Genomic DNA, 15,016 nt, shown 5'->3' on the forward strand with positions numbered 1-15,016 from the left:
CAGACCACACGCGAAAGGTCAAGGGTCAAAGATGTGAGAGTTACCGACGGAGGAGATGTCGGCGAAAGGATCCTCCCCCTCCTCGGCACCGATCAGGTCGTTTTTACCTTTCTTGACTTTGCCTCGTTTCAGAACTGAGAAGAAAACAGAACAGAGAGGAGGAGAATTAATTTATAATTCAGTTTCAGAAAATGAACAGGGATGTAGGAACGGTGCTGTCACGTGAAACAAGCATTTTCAAATTGCATTTCAACCCTCAATACCTTTATATATATATATATATATACTGTATTGCATATACGTGTGTGTGTGTGTGTGTCTGTGTGTGTGTGCGCGGAGCAGTGAGCTAATTGGAAAATTTGAATAGCAGGCATCAATCATGTTTTTCATTTGGAGATTTTCTGCCTTCCTGCTTGACGCCAGCCTTGGAATGAAGAACTGCCAGAAGGACATGAATGTGACGGTCACGTGATCGGCTCCCTGTCACCACGTCCTTCCTCCACAGATCAAAACCACGGTTCTGCTCTCGAGCCGGCGGCTGCTGAGCGGCAGAACCAGCGAAAAAATCACTGGTTTCTAACACAAGCTGGGTTGGAGATATTTGTAGATTTCAGACACTTCGGTTTGGGATGTGCAACATGACAACACGTGTCATTTCACACTTCAGAACCTGGGGGCGCTGCAGAGGCCTCTAGGTACATGGGGTGGCAGATTTACCAGGCGTGGGGTGGGTCCATGAAGGCAACACCATCGGACCAGGAGGAGAGTGAACAGAAAGAACTGGAAACATCCAGTCTGCCCAAAATATATATATAGAAGCATCGTTTCCTAAATTTCTCATCATCCAAAGACAAAGTGGATGAATGATTTCAGAAGGGAGGGGTCTCCATCGAGGGGGCGTGTCCTCTGTGATTGACACGAGCTCCACCAGAAAAATCACAATGAGTTTTTTTTATTCTCATTTTTTAATCCCTCACATGTAAATAATCGAGAACAAGAAGCCGCCGGCTGCCGTCACCTCACCAGAGGCTTCAGCTCGGGTTTGTCTCCCGTGTGTGCGTCTGTTTACCGGCAAACGCATTTCCATGTGTGTATTAACAAATCTAATAGGTCTGACTGTAAATCCCACTAATTAACCCTCATCCTCACATCGGCCCTAATGGACTGACATCATGAGCGAGGGAGGGAGGGAGGGGGGAGGGAGGGAAAGAGAGGGGGAGCTGAATTATTTCTGCTGCAAAAAATGGCAACAAGAGTGAAAACCATGATTATCACTCCAGTACCAGTCTGATCATAAGTGCTGGTTCTATGATTGCACTTATTATACATATATATATAAATATATATATAATTGGCTGGCATGGCAACAAACAGCCCTGTCTGCATTTAGAGAACAGCAGCTAGTTCCAGTTAAGATAATTCATGTCATATGTTAACTGTTATGTAAATTGAATGTGTGATATCGTCCATAAAGTCTTTACTGTCCACGCAGATGGTCCGACGGCAGATTCCCGGACACACCCACACGTTGGTCAGGTTCCACGCCACGTTCTCTCTTAGGCTCACGATGACAGATACATCCAGATGTGCTCACTCATCAGATCCATCAACGTTAGAACTGAAATAAGTTAAGAAACTCAATCTGCTAAATACTCTCCCCTGCTTCACAGGTTCAGAGGAAAATGGGGACAAATGTCACGTAGCACCCGAGCGACCTTTAGTCCAGAGGGAAGCGGAGTTTCAGTTCACTAACAACCAACCTTCTATAAAACTGCTTCCAGGGAGAAATGTTGAGAAACTGTTTCCAGTGTTGACGTGTGGACAGAGACACCAAAGAGGTTTTGGGCTCGTGGCGTCTCTGCTGGAAGCGGTAATAGCTTTTTGTCCTGGACTCCGATTGGCCGACACGGTTAGATCAGTACCTGTGGGGGTTTGTGGTGATGGTGACACACCGATGATGGTGTGTGGAAGCTCTCTGGTGAGAGACTGTGGTAAAGTAGATTTTCACCTGGCAGGTTTTGTTTCCTCTTGTACCAGGCGCCGTCCAGCGGAGACTTCTCCTCTGCGATCTCCTCCTCCTCCTCCAGCAACACCTCCTCTGCAGCGGGGGAGAGAAAGAGGAAGGATTGTTTTTCTTCTAACACAACAAACACACACACGCCACCTCACGCTGTTTCAGAGATTGAATCGAACCCGCTTTGCAGATCCACTCCAAGTATCCGGTCAGCTCTCGCTCGATCTGCTGCTGCCTCCGGAGCTTCAGGAACTCCTGCCTCTTCTCCACACGCTCTCTCTCTTTGGCAAATTCTCTGTTCAGACATACGTGTTGTGTTTAATCATACGTGACTCCGGCTCGGGAACACGTGCACACTTGTGTTTGGAGGTGATCTTACCCTGACAGGACGCCGAGCACCAGGTTGAGCATGAAGAAAGAGCCGATGATGATGAGAGGGATGAAGTACAGCCAGTTCCAGGTGCTTCCTGCCACATCGTTGGTCTGGAGACACACAAACACAGAGAACCAGTATGACAAATGTCACTTATACAAACTAGAATGGAAACCAGTAGAGCGTATCCCTCCACCACAGTCCCCTAACAGTCCCCTGAGAACCAGCATCCACAGATCTGAATCTGCCCCAAAATTGATTGGGTTGTTTCTTGGTTCATGACCAACAAATAAACAAACCAAAACAAAATCAATACCTGGATTGTCACTTTTCATTGTCTTGGAATCCTCTTTTAAAATAACAAATGTGTCTCAGCAGAATGTCTTCTGTGATTTCTTAAAGTAAAAAAGCAATTCCATCAGAAACAGAAAGGAAATGAAGCATTTTAAATTTAAAAAAGGACACAACAGTTATTTTCCTTCCCTCAATCACAGCTGAGAATAAGAACTTGTTTTTACCGACTTGGCTCAGGACACCAAAAAAACACAAACACATTTGCCAACTTCCGTGTCAATCAAAAAAAAAACACTGACAACTTTTCAGTTTGAAAAAAAAAAAAGCAATTTAAAAAAGTCTCCTTCCAAATGAAGCCATTGACTGACGCTCGGTCGAGTATCAGGACAAAACAAGTGTTTAATTCAGCGAGAGGAACAGGAGCCGAAATATTCCAACTTCTATTACCAGTGAATTGTCAACAGACAAATAGCTGTGACAATTCACTCTTTAAAAAGGAGTCACACACACACACACACACACACACAAACACACACACACTGTTCCTCTAAAATGACAGAAACCATCTGTGAGTTAATTTGTTTTTCTCATGTATTTGTTTGGTTTATGTCCCGTCCACTCACAAGGAGGAGGGAGTGTTTGTGTGATCGGTACTGCAGCCGGCCACCAGGGGGCGATCAAGATAGTTTGGCTTTACACTCATCACTGAGATTTCCACCTTTTTCACGATAAACTAAAACAAAAGCTTCAATGAGAAACGAATAATAAGTGTTTTTATGTTAATGTGACAAATAAAAGTGAGAGTTACTAGTGACAAATCCAATAGCCAGATATTTTCCTTTATGGAGGAGGAGACCAAAAGTTAGCACCAAAGGATATTACACAATATATCCGTGATGGGCAAAACCCACGACTCCCAATGGACGATGTTATGAATCCATAACAATACAGAATGTCGGAGTTGTTCTCAAAACTAAGTGACAAAACAAAATGCAAGCCCTTACAGCGACAGACTCCCGGAGGACTGGCAGGATCCTTTATGTCTGTGATGGCCGACATGGACCGGCTACAACACGGCAGGATGTTCATGCTGGTTTCCCCCGAGGGGGCGGGGGGGGGGGGGGTCATGGGAGTCAGCACCCTCCCTGTTTGATGGTGGCGCCCACACGGCGTCCTGTTAGCAGGAAGCCGACCTGTGGACTGACGGGCCGTGTGAAGCCCGGTGACATTCTGCAGACGCCAGTGTTGATGCGCTGCCACACGCTGGCTGTAATTGTGATGGGAGGTTCAGGGCGGCTGAATAAGCAGGTTGGAGATCTATATAATGTACCCGACACACACAGACACACACAGACACACACAGTAGCACGGCCTCAGCTGTCAGAGAAGCAGCAGCCCACACATCAGAATAAATGGCTGCCAGAAGCTTCACTTTCTCCCGACATGTCCAACGTCTCATCACTGTCTCATCATCTCGTCATGTCCCTGCCTCTCTCACTCATGGTTGGTTAAAGTCCTCACAGTGTAAATGTTTTACACAGACGTCGCCTCGATGTAGTGATTTGTTTCCTTTACGTTATATAATCTGTGTTTTAAAGGTTTTTTGGTAAAAACAAAACTGGGCCCAGCGACTGTTTTCATCCTGTTTCTTCCTTGTTGGTTTTTTTATTGAAGTTTTTAAAGCATTTTTCATTAAAAGAATAAAACAAGTGTTACTCGTCCAGTGATAGTGAGACATGGAGCCAAAAGGAGAATGAATATTAGATTTATATTTTACTATAATGAGAGATAGACTATTCAGAATTCAAAATAAATGTTTATATTACGTAGTGAAAATACCCCAAACCTTGCCAATATTAAAGCCACCTGACCTTTTATAGCTTTCCAATAATTCCAGCAATCTCTGTATGTGGCTCATGGTATTGTTAATGGCTCAAAGAGGTTCAATATTAATAATCTTTGAATAAACAGGCAAATGATGCTCTGACTGAATCAAGCTTCACTGAACTCAAACAGGTGAACAGCTCTTTGTGCAGCAGCTTCATTATTCTGCAGATTTAAAAAGTCACGCCAGGTATTGTTCTATTTAAAGTTAAGTTTTGCTTTTCTTAACTTGATCAATCAGGCATCTTTTTCTCAGAGTTTGACAACACGCAGCTCCTTCCTGTTTGCAGCCGCCGGCCTGAGAGTGAAGTGTGTTGCGTGAGCTCTCAGTCCCAGAGTCAGCTGGAGAGGAGGGAGGACGTCTCTCCTGTTGACACGGCCTTAATTCTGAGCTGACAGCTCGGGCGGACAGTTGAGCTTCTGCAAACATTATTCAGAATCTGAAACACAGCGCAGGTCTCAAGGTGGAACCCTGAACCGCCCAGAGCTGCTGGTCCAATCGGATTCAAGGGATTGAACGAGCTTGATGCACAAGAGCAAGAAATCTGATTTTGTTCAGCTTGAGAAGATATTTCAGACAACATAATATGAAACTAAATGGTTTTATTTATGTGTCATTAAGATGCATGACCTAGTAACTTCCCCCCCACCTTTAAGTGCAATGTGTATGGATCCAGGCTCTGAGATGAGCACCAAAGGACAGAAAATATAGAGCATATGGCAAATCAAGACCACGGGCTCTATATGAATGTGGTTCATTATAAACAAAACTGCTGATGCACATTGTTGCCTTCAGGAAGCTTCTGCTAATGATCCCATATGTTGCTCAACTGTAATGTGATGACGGGAGAAAAGTAAACGGTTTAAATTAAAAAACGAGATTCAACGAGAAATAAGCAGCTGTCGATGGAGATGTGTCAACCTAATTTATATCATTAAATCACTAATTCAAACTGAACTAAGAAACATGAACCCTTGAACAAACATCAGCGAGATAACAACAAACTCAAATGACAGATTTCATCTCGTTTAATTGATTCATGTGTATTTTGTCGTTTTTGTTTGGTTCATGTCCCGTCCACTGCAGGCAGGCAGCCACCAGGGGGCGATCTAGATGCTTTGGCTCCACTTGTGAGGAGCATCTTTAAATACTGTCCACGGTGCTGATATGTGGTCATAGAAATAGTTCCATGGTGTCATCTAGGAACAGTTTTATTCTAAATACACACGTGCACTCTTCATGTTATTTAATCTGGTTGAAAAGGCCTGAACCAGATCTGCAGCTCCTCCAGAGAACATGTTTCTTCTTTCTCTTAATTTGGCTAAATTAGGAATAATTGGCCACATTACATCAGATCTGTGACAGGAAGCGTCTGAAATCTGTGGTGTAAGAAGCGTTTAGAGGAAACATCCTGCAGGATGTGCTGCTGGGAAAATCTGTTGAGTCATCTCCAGATATTAAAATTAAAATTCATTCAAAGCAAACAGATATAAATGTGAGGGAAACGCGGGCGGTAATAACTCCGATCCTCCGCTCCACGACTTTATGTAAGTTCACTTCATCTGGTTATTCCACCTCTGCTCCTCCCGTGAGTCATCGCTGCCTCCGAACCAGCGGAGAGGAGGGAAAAGCAAAAAGCTGCCAAACAACTCGGAGCCGAGCATCGTGCGGTTTCCAGTGTGACAGTGAACTCCCACTCGCAGCTTACAGTGCTGACACCACGTGCACACACACACACACACACACACTCTCTGAAGGCATGGGAAGCCTGCTGTGATGAAGACAGCCACTCTGAATCAATCCCACAGCTCCTCACAGACCTGAAACCTCCACGAGGAGCAGACGGAGCTCAGCAGCTCAGGGAGCACGAGGTCTTCACAACGTTTTACTGTTGGAATTAGATTCAAGGCTCTTCTCTCTTGACACAGATGTTATTTCATCTTTATTTGACACTTTTAAAGGATAAATTGCTTCGGTTTCTAAGAGATGTTTTTAGGAGCAATGCAAACTATGACATATTTACAGATATAACTGATTTTTAATCTTCTAATTGTGAAAATGCAGGACCAGAAGCTTTCTGTTTAAACAAACAATCTCTGACATGAGAACTCTTTGTCTTCAATTTCAAATCATAAACATCGATGTTTGATGTTTACGATACAAAATGGGCGAGGCTCTGATTCAGTGAAATTGGATTCATATCCATGATAATTTTGCCAGATAATCAGATCAGCCTCACAGTGGAAACACCCCGGTGATTATAGGGAGGATTGAATCCCACCAGAAATCAACAACACCTTGATTCCACCATTGCTTCAGTACTTGACAGTGAATTATGATTTTTCATCTTTGCACAGCTGAAAAAAATGTGAGCACGTGCTCCTGGGAAGCGTCCACACACTTAACTCCGGTGTGTTCACTTCCACATCATTACCTCAGCGAGCTGCGGGTAATTAAAGACTTCACACGCGGTCGTGTGACTGATCGTCCACACGATGTGAAGCTGTCTCCGGGCGCTGCTCTATTTTTACGAGGATTTGACGAGCGCTCTGACAAGGTCAAGGTGCAGCCGCCTCAGAGACTCACACGGCTCTAATGAAGCGAGAGGGAAAGGTGCATGCACTCACACGCACACACAGAAACACACACACACACACACACTAACATTAAACTGCAACCCAATGTCACTGTGACGTCACCTATTGGTTTGTGAGCTGTCGTGTGGAAGCCTCTACTTTGACATGTTGTTCAGCGCCGTCTTGAAACCAGAAGAAACCATAATTGGGGGGGTGGGGGGTGTTAGGCTGTCAATCACACAGTATCCTCATCCCAACAACAATCTATGGGAATAAAGCTTATGTAAATATACATTTCTCTGTTGTGGAAATGTGGAGATTCCTGTAAATCTCTCATGTGAGGAAAATTGTGCCGACTTTCTTCACAAAGGAAGAATTGAAATGGAAGCAGATATAACATGAAGTGACGTGGCCCATTTGTTAGAGTGTGAAACCAGAAAATGACACAGCAGAGGTAATCAGAGCCGCTTCCACTGGGTCAGTGGGAGTGTGATAGAATCACGGGGCATGAAATGAAGATTTCCACATTAATCGACGCTGAGGAAATCGGCCTCACGCCCTGAAGCTGCCACGGTGAGGTCACTCCCCCGCTGAGCGGAGGAAATAAAAGATTCTGTTACCTTCAATCTTTTTGTTTCTAAATGCACCTGAGACGAGTGGAAGAGCCGGATGGAGACGTGACGTCATGTGACACTCACGTCATGTGACTCTGACCCTGAAACACAGAGGTCACGGAGACCTTTGACGACTCTTATCTCTGGAGTTGGTTGAAGAATATAAATTTGATTGATTTTGCCGTTTTAGCCTCAGCACCACACTCTTGTGTTTCTAGTCACAGCGACTCTACCTTTGACCACAGCGGGACACAGAGCGACTGGATCTGTGATTCCCGATCTGACGGAGCTGCTGCTGGACGCTGATAACACGACACGTCGGAATCGAACTCGCGATCTGACGGTGAGAGTGAAGGTGAACATGTGACGCGCTGCTGAGAGATGAACGATAAACGAGAAGCAGATGAAAATAAGACAGAGCTAGAAAACCTTCATGTGAAAACCCAGATTTCACCTTGAGACTGTCACTATTACAGCAAGAGGAACTTAGTGGATGTAGGGGAGGGGGGGGAGGCAATATGGAGGGAAAGCCAGTAAATGACAGAAGGATAATGCTCATTATTTTTCTCTGCATGCGTAATTTAAACCTCTGGATGCGTCTTCCACTGTAATCTGGCCTCCGACGCTCTGGAAGTTGCAGATCAGGAACATGGAGCCGCTGAACACGACACTGACGTGAGGATGTTTCTCTGGCATCACCGGCCTCATTAGCATAAGCTTAAATCTGCCTTCACTTGGACTCTGCTCCCGTTTCCTCTCACGATTAAAACATCACGAAGCAGCGTCGACTCAGTTCGGTGACACTTTGTCCTCCACAGGTTTCACTCACTTCACTCATTCTCTTCTCCTCAGGAGGATTACTGCGCTGAGGCAGAGGACGTTTGTCTTTGTTCCCGTTTCACAAAAAGTTCCATTCCTGCAATAATAACAATAAATACCCCCGCCCCCCCGACTCGTGCATGTGAGCCGCGCTGCTCGTGCACTGTGGACGCTCTAATCTGATTTTCCCAGAGTTCCTTGTCTGATGATGTTGCAGTATATGTTGCAAAAGTTGAGTCAGATGCAGCTTCTTCATCGCTTCCTTGCCGGTGACCTCGTCTTCTTCTTCTTCTTCTTCTTCTTCTTCTTCGTCTTCGGGACTCGATGAAGTGGTGTCATTGAAAAGTATCAAGTGTTCATCGTGGTCTTTACTCTGAGTTTGCGTCACACACATGAAATTCTCTCACATATTAAATCTTTCTGATGAACAAACGAGGACTAACAGGTCAGACAGCGGGGTTTCAAATCCTCACATCAGCTGCCGGCAGACTCCTGCTGCGTGGCCTCCCCGGGGGGGCTGAGGTAAGCGGGGGGGGGGGGGGGGGGTGCAATGAGGAAAGCAGAAGAAAGATGGTTTATGAAGGGGGGAGGATGGGGGAGGCGCTCTTTTCTTTAGCACCATTAGAGAGGAGGGACTAAACGATCCCCCTCAGGCCGGAGGTGGCACAGTCATCAATCTGCGAGGTGAACGCCGGGTTACAGGAATGTATATAATCCACAGAATAGAGCCCCCCCCCCCCATGCATCTGCAACCACGAGTGCATCTACATGTGCAGACTCTGGATATTAATGCACACACGGCCTGCATGCTCCACTGCATCCACACAAACACACCTATGGCTCTTTTCCTGTGCATCGGCGTCATGATGTTTCCCACGTTAAGCAGAAGCTCGAGGGAGAACTTCAGTGAGCTCAGTGGGGGGGGGGGTTCAGGTTTTTTTAAAAGATGACCACGGTCAAACAGTCCCTTTAAATGGTCAAGCTGCACAAAATTAAACAAGATCATAAATATCAGTCCTCTTAATATGCCTGATCCATGATATTATTCTCTAGGAGCAAATGTCAAGAAACAGAAGTATATTTATATATATAAATATTTTTTGAGTAGTGGGTCAGCAGGTCGTGAGGTTTAAGAGCGGTTCTGTATCCCAACAGATAATCTGGGCCGAACATCGGTATCGACCAAGGTCCCAGATCAGATTTCACCTCCACTTCATAGGGAAGGAGAATTTAAAGTTAAATCGTCCCGTCTGATCTCAGCTTTATTCCTAAATTGTTGTTTTAAATCTAAAACTGAGACCACTGAAGCGTTTGATCCCCGTCCACACTAACACACCTGATACTAGTGATTTTCATCTGGTAAAACCTTAAGAACAGAGATCAGACCGATCAACACAGGAGCCAGATTTATCTTCATCTGACGTGTGAATGGTTCAAATGGTTCATAAGTTTAAAAGCGCATCGTGCACGTGAATCAGGATTAAAGAACAGGGAGACAAGTCAACAGTGAAAAGACTGAGATAGGCGGGGCTGGAAGAAAACACGTTCAGGAAAGACACCAAAAGACGGAAATAAAAAAAATAACCGGTAAGGATCAAAAGAAAATGAGTTTGAAGAAAAAAAGAGCAGAAATACAAAGAAGAAGCAGCGACTGAGAGCGTCTCTCAGATCACAGCGGTGCACACGGGTCTCCGGCGCTTAGGATAATGAGCCCGGAGAAGCTACAGGAGACGACTGGAGTGAAACGACGAGGAAGACGGAGAGGAAGAGGAGGAGAGAGAAAACATGGCTGTGTGAGTGGCTCACAATGTAGCGCCACGTCTCCTGGGAGAGGAAAACACGGAGCCGGGGGACAAAGGGAGGAGACGGGGGTGGGGGGTTGAATCTGAATACAAGTTTTCAGAGAATATAAAGAGGAGATTTAAAAATGTAGAGGAAGGACGAGCAAAGAGAAACGTTCAAGACGGAGAGAGAGAGAGAGAGAGAGAGAGAGAAAGAGACGAAGAAGAAAATGCTAAATCTGCTGAAATATCTCCAAAAGGAAAATATCACGAACTACTATTTACAATCTGCAAAACAGCAAATGCATTGATTTCTGTTACAGTAATGTAATATTAATTTTTCTTTTTCAAAATAAACTTATTGGCTCATCTGTATTCGCTGCTCTGCTCCAGGGACACTGACAGTGGACGGGAACAATGTGTCTGTCCCCCCGTGTCACGGACACGTCCTCAACCACTCGAGCAGAAACTGAATTGACAACCTGACAACCTGCAGAGGGACCTCACCTGTTCACCGTCTCTGCTGCAGGTCATACACACACACACACACACACACATACACACAGACACACACACACACACACAACCAAGATATAATCTTTCCCCCCTATATAGAGATCCTGCCACTGGAGACATTAAAATAACATGGTTTATATCCAAGAGGTGTTGAAAAGATTCACATGTAATCTGAGGTGTTCCATAGAGTTTCATCCTCTGAGGAACATGCAAGTTCTCATATATCTTAAATTAGATTTTTTCTTGTGTCAAATTACAACAATTGAACCAACAGAACCCTCAACGCTGCCTCGGACAAATACAAAGAGCCAAGAGACGATTGTAGGATTTGAGAAGTTGATGGAAAACCGACAGAGAGAAAAGGAACCAGGGACTCACGCTGTAGAGGATCTCCACCCAGCCCTCCATGGTGATGCACTGGAACACAGTGAGCACCGCGAACAGGATGTTGTCGAAGTTGGTGATGCCGAAGTTGGGTCCGGTCCAGTACTCTCTGCACTGGGTCCCGTTGGGACACGTCCTGGCCGGAGGCTCCAGGCCACACGGCCAGTCCACTGCCTTCTCACCTGAGGACGAGACAGAGGGTCAGGTGTGTTTCTGTTAACAGGTGAACTGAGGACGAGTCTGTGACCTGGACAGGAAGAGAACGAGTTATGTGTGTGTGTGTGTCTGTGTGAGTGTGTGTGTGTGTGTGGTCGTATTAAACAAGATGTGTTCTGGCGTCTGTGTGTGTGTTTTCCAGGCTCACGTGGAGGCAGCTGAGGGTTTGTTTAACGGATGGTGCAGCCACATATGTCAGCAGTAGGATCAGGATAATGGATGAATGTGCTGAGTGTGGAGCAGATGCCCGGTGCAGCCAGCGCTCCGATCACGGGCCGGGCCGAGTTCTAACGATGATTTGCGGAGCCATTTTGCACGGCCGACATATCTCTGGTGTCAGTCCTGTGAGATGCATCGTGTCCCGCGTCCTGACGGGTGCTGCGTCAGCCGGACGCCATCACCTCCATCATCTTTCACCGGGAGCAGCTCCTCCTCTGCCTCGCCTCCTGTGTGTGTCTTTGTTTCAGTGTGTGTCTGTGTTTGTGTTTGTGTGTGTGTGTGTGAGACCACCGGCTGGGCCTGGCCAACACAATCCCACCTGTATCTCTGTGAATCCCCCCCCCACTCCTCCGGTATCTAACCACCGGCTCGTCCCTTCAGTCTTCTCTCTGTCTACCACATTAATCCAGCCGCTGACTCCACTCGCCGCCCACCACGTCCGGGCCGGGTCTCCGTCCTGTCTGGAGCCCGAACCGGGGGACGCCTGATCCGTCCAATCCTGAGACACCGTGTCCTGCCAAGCTCCACCGCCGCCACCGCCTTCCCCCGCTCCACCACACCAGCTCCTTGGACCCCCTGCCCCTTTGTACCACCACCATTAGTCACTAATTAGGCAATTTCACTGTCATTACTGCAGCGCCAGCCTGTGTGTGTGTGTGTGTGTGTGTGTGGCAGAGTGTGTGCTTGTTGTGCACCTGCTTATGTCAGAGCATCTTTTTTACTTTTCAATCCTAAAAGTTTACATGAAACCCAGTGAACACGCACATGATGTGAGTCTGTTGTGTTACCTGATTGTGACCTCACTGATTGACACACATCGACTGAAACAACACAACAGAGCCGGTTAACAACGCTGTCACCGGTGCAGCTCGGCGGAATCGAACCCTGCTGCGTCCCTGTGACTAAATATAACTCAGTAACACACGTACTGTACATTAACAGGCTGTCACAGCGGATCACACCACTATGAGCACCCTGACACACACACACACACACACAGACACACACACACACACACACACACACAACAACCCTCAAGCCACATCTTCACCCTCTCTGACACCAGCAGGGGGAAATCAAACCCTGACCACACCAACGAGTTCAGTGAATAAAACGCAGTTACATTGAAAGAAAGAAGAATATGGAATAAACCTTTACAGGGAGATTAAATATTAAGAAATCTCGGGATACTAATATACAATAGATTTCCCCCAAAGTTTTTGCTGCCGGGCATTAACATTCTTGAATTTTGTGCAAAAATGCATCGATAATCTGAAAGTTATGTCTGCCTGGAAATCTGAAAATGGTAAAAATGGTGCAGCTATGTAAAATATACATGATGAAATACATAAAACCAATCAGGGTGCTATCAGGGTTTTATTGCTGCAATATCCTGAGGAGCACAAACGCCTGATGTCGGACGAAGAGACAAACTCATTAACAGCGTCTGAGTTAGAGTTCGATCAGAAGCCGAACACACAACAATCTGAATCGAGTCGCGGCCATCGATCAAAACCTGGAGAATATTTCCATTCATCAAAAGAGAGATGTGAGAAAACGCCTGTCAAACATTCTGCCGTGCTCTCGTCGGTTGTGTTGATATAAGCTCACCGGCTGAACGTGCAGCCACACACACACACACACACACACACACACACACACAGGAGCCATGAATCATTTATGTGCAGCTGCATTAAAATGAAATATACAGTTTGTTCTGGGCCGTGTGTTCTGAGAGGAGGAAAGTTCTCCTGGTTAGTTAACAAGCAGGACAAGCTGCTGCTCTCACCGGTGTCCAGCCGGAAGCAGGTGGTGTGGAACTTGCCCATGTAGAACTCCACCCCGATGATGGCAAACATGACGATGGCGAAGAAGAGCAGCAGGCCGATCTGAAGCAGAGGGACCATGGCTTTCATTATGGACTTCAGCACCACCTGGAGACCTGAGGGACGAGGAAGAGGGGAGGAAGAGGGGAGGAAGAGGGGAGGAAGTGGGGAGAAAGTGGGGAGGAAGAGACGAGGAAGAGACGAGGAAGAGACGAGGAAGAGACGAGGAAGAGACGAGGAAGAAGCGAGGAAGAGGAGAGGAAGAGGAGAGGAAGAGGGGAGGAAGAGACGAGGAAGAGACGAGGAAGAGACGAGGAAGAGACGGGGAAGAGACGAGGATGAGACGAGGAAGAGGGGAGGAAGAGGGGAGGAAGTGGGGAGGAAGAGGGGAGGAAGAGGGGAGGAAGTGGGGAGGAAGAGGGGAGGAAGAGGGGAGGAAGAGACGAGGAAGAAGCGAGGAAGAGGAGAGGAAGAAGCGAGGAAGAGGGGAGGAAGAGACGAGGAAGAGACGAGGAAGAGACGGGGAAGAGACGGGGAAGAGACGAGGATGAGACGAGGAAGAGGGGAGGAAGAGGGGAGGAAGTGGGGAGGAATTGGAGAGGAAGAGGGGAGGGAGAGGAGAGGAAGTGGGGAGGAAGTGGGGAGGCAGTGGGGAGGAAGTAGGGAGGAAGAGACGAGGAAGAGGGGAGGAAGAGACGAGGAAGTGGGGAGGAAGAGGGGAGGAAGTGGGGAGGAAGTGGGGAGGTAGAGGGGAGGAAGAGACGAGGAAGAGACGAGGAAGAGACGAGGAAGAGACGAGGAAGAGACGAGGAAGAGATGAGGAAGAGGGGAGGAAGAGGGAGGAAGTGGGGAGGTAGAGGGGAGGAAGAGGGGAGGAAGATACGAGGAAGAGGGGAGGAAGTGGGGAGGAAGTGGGGAGGAAGAGGGGAGGAAGTGGGGAGGTAGAGGGGAGGAAGAGGGGAGGAAGAGACGAGGAAGAGGGGAGGAAGTGGGAGGAAGAGGGGAGGAAGAGATGAGGAAGAGGGGAGGAAGAGGGAGGAAGTGGGGAGGTAGAGGGGAGGAAGAGGGGAGGAAGAGGGGAGGAAGATACGAGGAAGAGGGGAGGAAGTGGGGAGGAAGTGGGGAGGAAGAGGGGAGGAAGTGGGGAGGAAGTGGGGAGGAGGAGGGCAGGAAAAGACGAGGAAGAGGGGAGGAAGTGGGGAGGAACAGACGAGGAAGAGGAGAGGAAGTTGGAGGAAGAGGGGAGGAAGTGGGGAGTAAGTGGGGAGGAAGTGGGGAGCAAAGAGAGAGAGTCAGAGATTTGTTCTTTTCTTTGTTGTCCTGGAATTCATGTTTTTCCACCCCATTTGTTTGTTTGTGGAGTCGTCAGCAGGATAATAATTCATGTATCTTGATGAAATCTGGATCAGACAGTTACAGAGGCATTCAAATATAAAAAAGGAAACATGTTTTAAATGTTGGTAGAGCCACTAACTTGGGATTCCTGATACGAGCTTCAG

General features: G+C 47.0%; 1 protein-coding gene across 1 annotated transcript in view; it reads right to left on the reverse strand.

Annotated features, from left to right (window-relative positions):
* The window catches only part of LOC128424475 (voltage-dependent N-type calcium channel subunit alpha-1B-like), a 44,574-nt gene that overhangs the window by 23,199 nt on the left and 6,359 nt on the right, over positions 1-15,016 (reverse strand). Inside the window, 7 exon segments of the mRNA XM_053410670.1 lie at positions 45-134; positions 2,009-2,098; positions 2,194-2,309; positions 2,394-2,497; positions 11,251-11,438; positions 13,481-13,633; positions 14,992-15,010. Of these exon segments, the coding sequence (XP_053266645.1) occupies positions 45-134; positions 2,009-2,098; positions 2,194-2,309; positions 2,394-2,497; positions 11,251-11,438; positions 13,481-13,633; positions 14,992-15,010 (760 nt within the window).

The sequence above is a fragment of the Pleuronectes platessa genome, chromosome 19 (genome assembly GCF_947347685.1).
Source record: "Pleuronectes platessa chromosome 19, fPlePla1.1, whole genome shotgun sequence".
Taxonomy (NCBI): Eukaryota; Metazoa; Chordata; class Actinopteri; order Pleuronectiformes; family Pleuronectidae; genus Pleuronectes; species Pleuronectes platessa.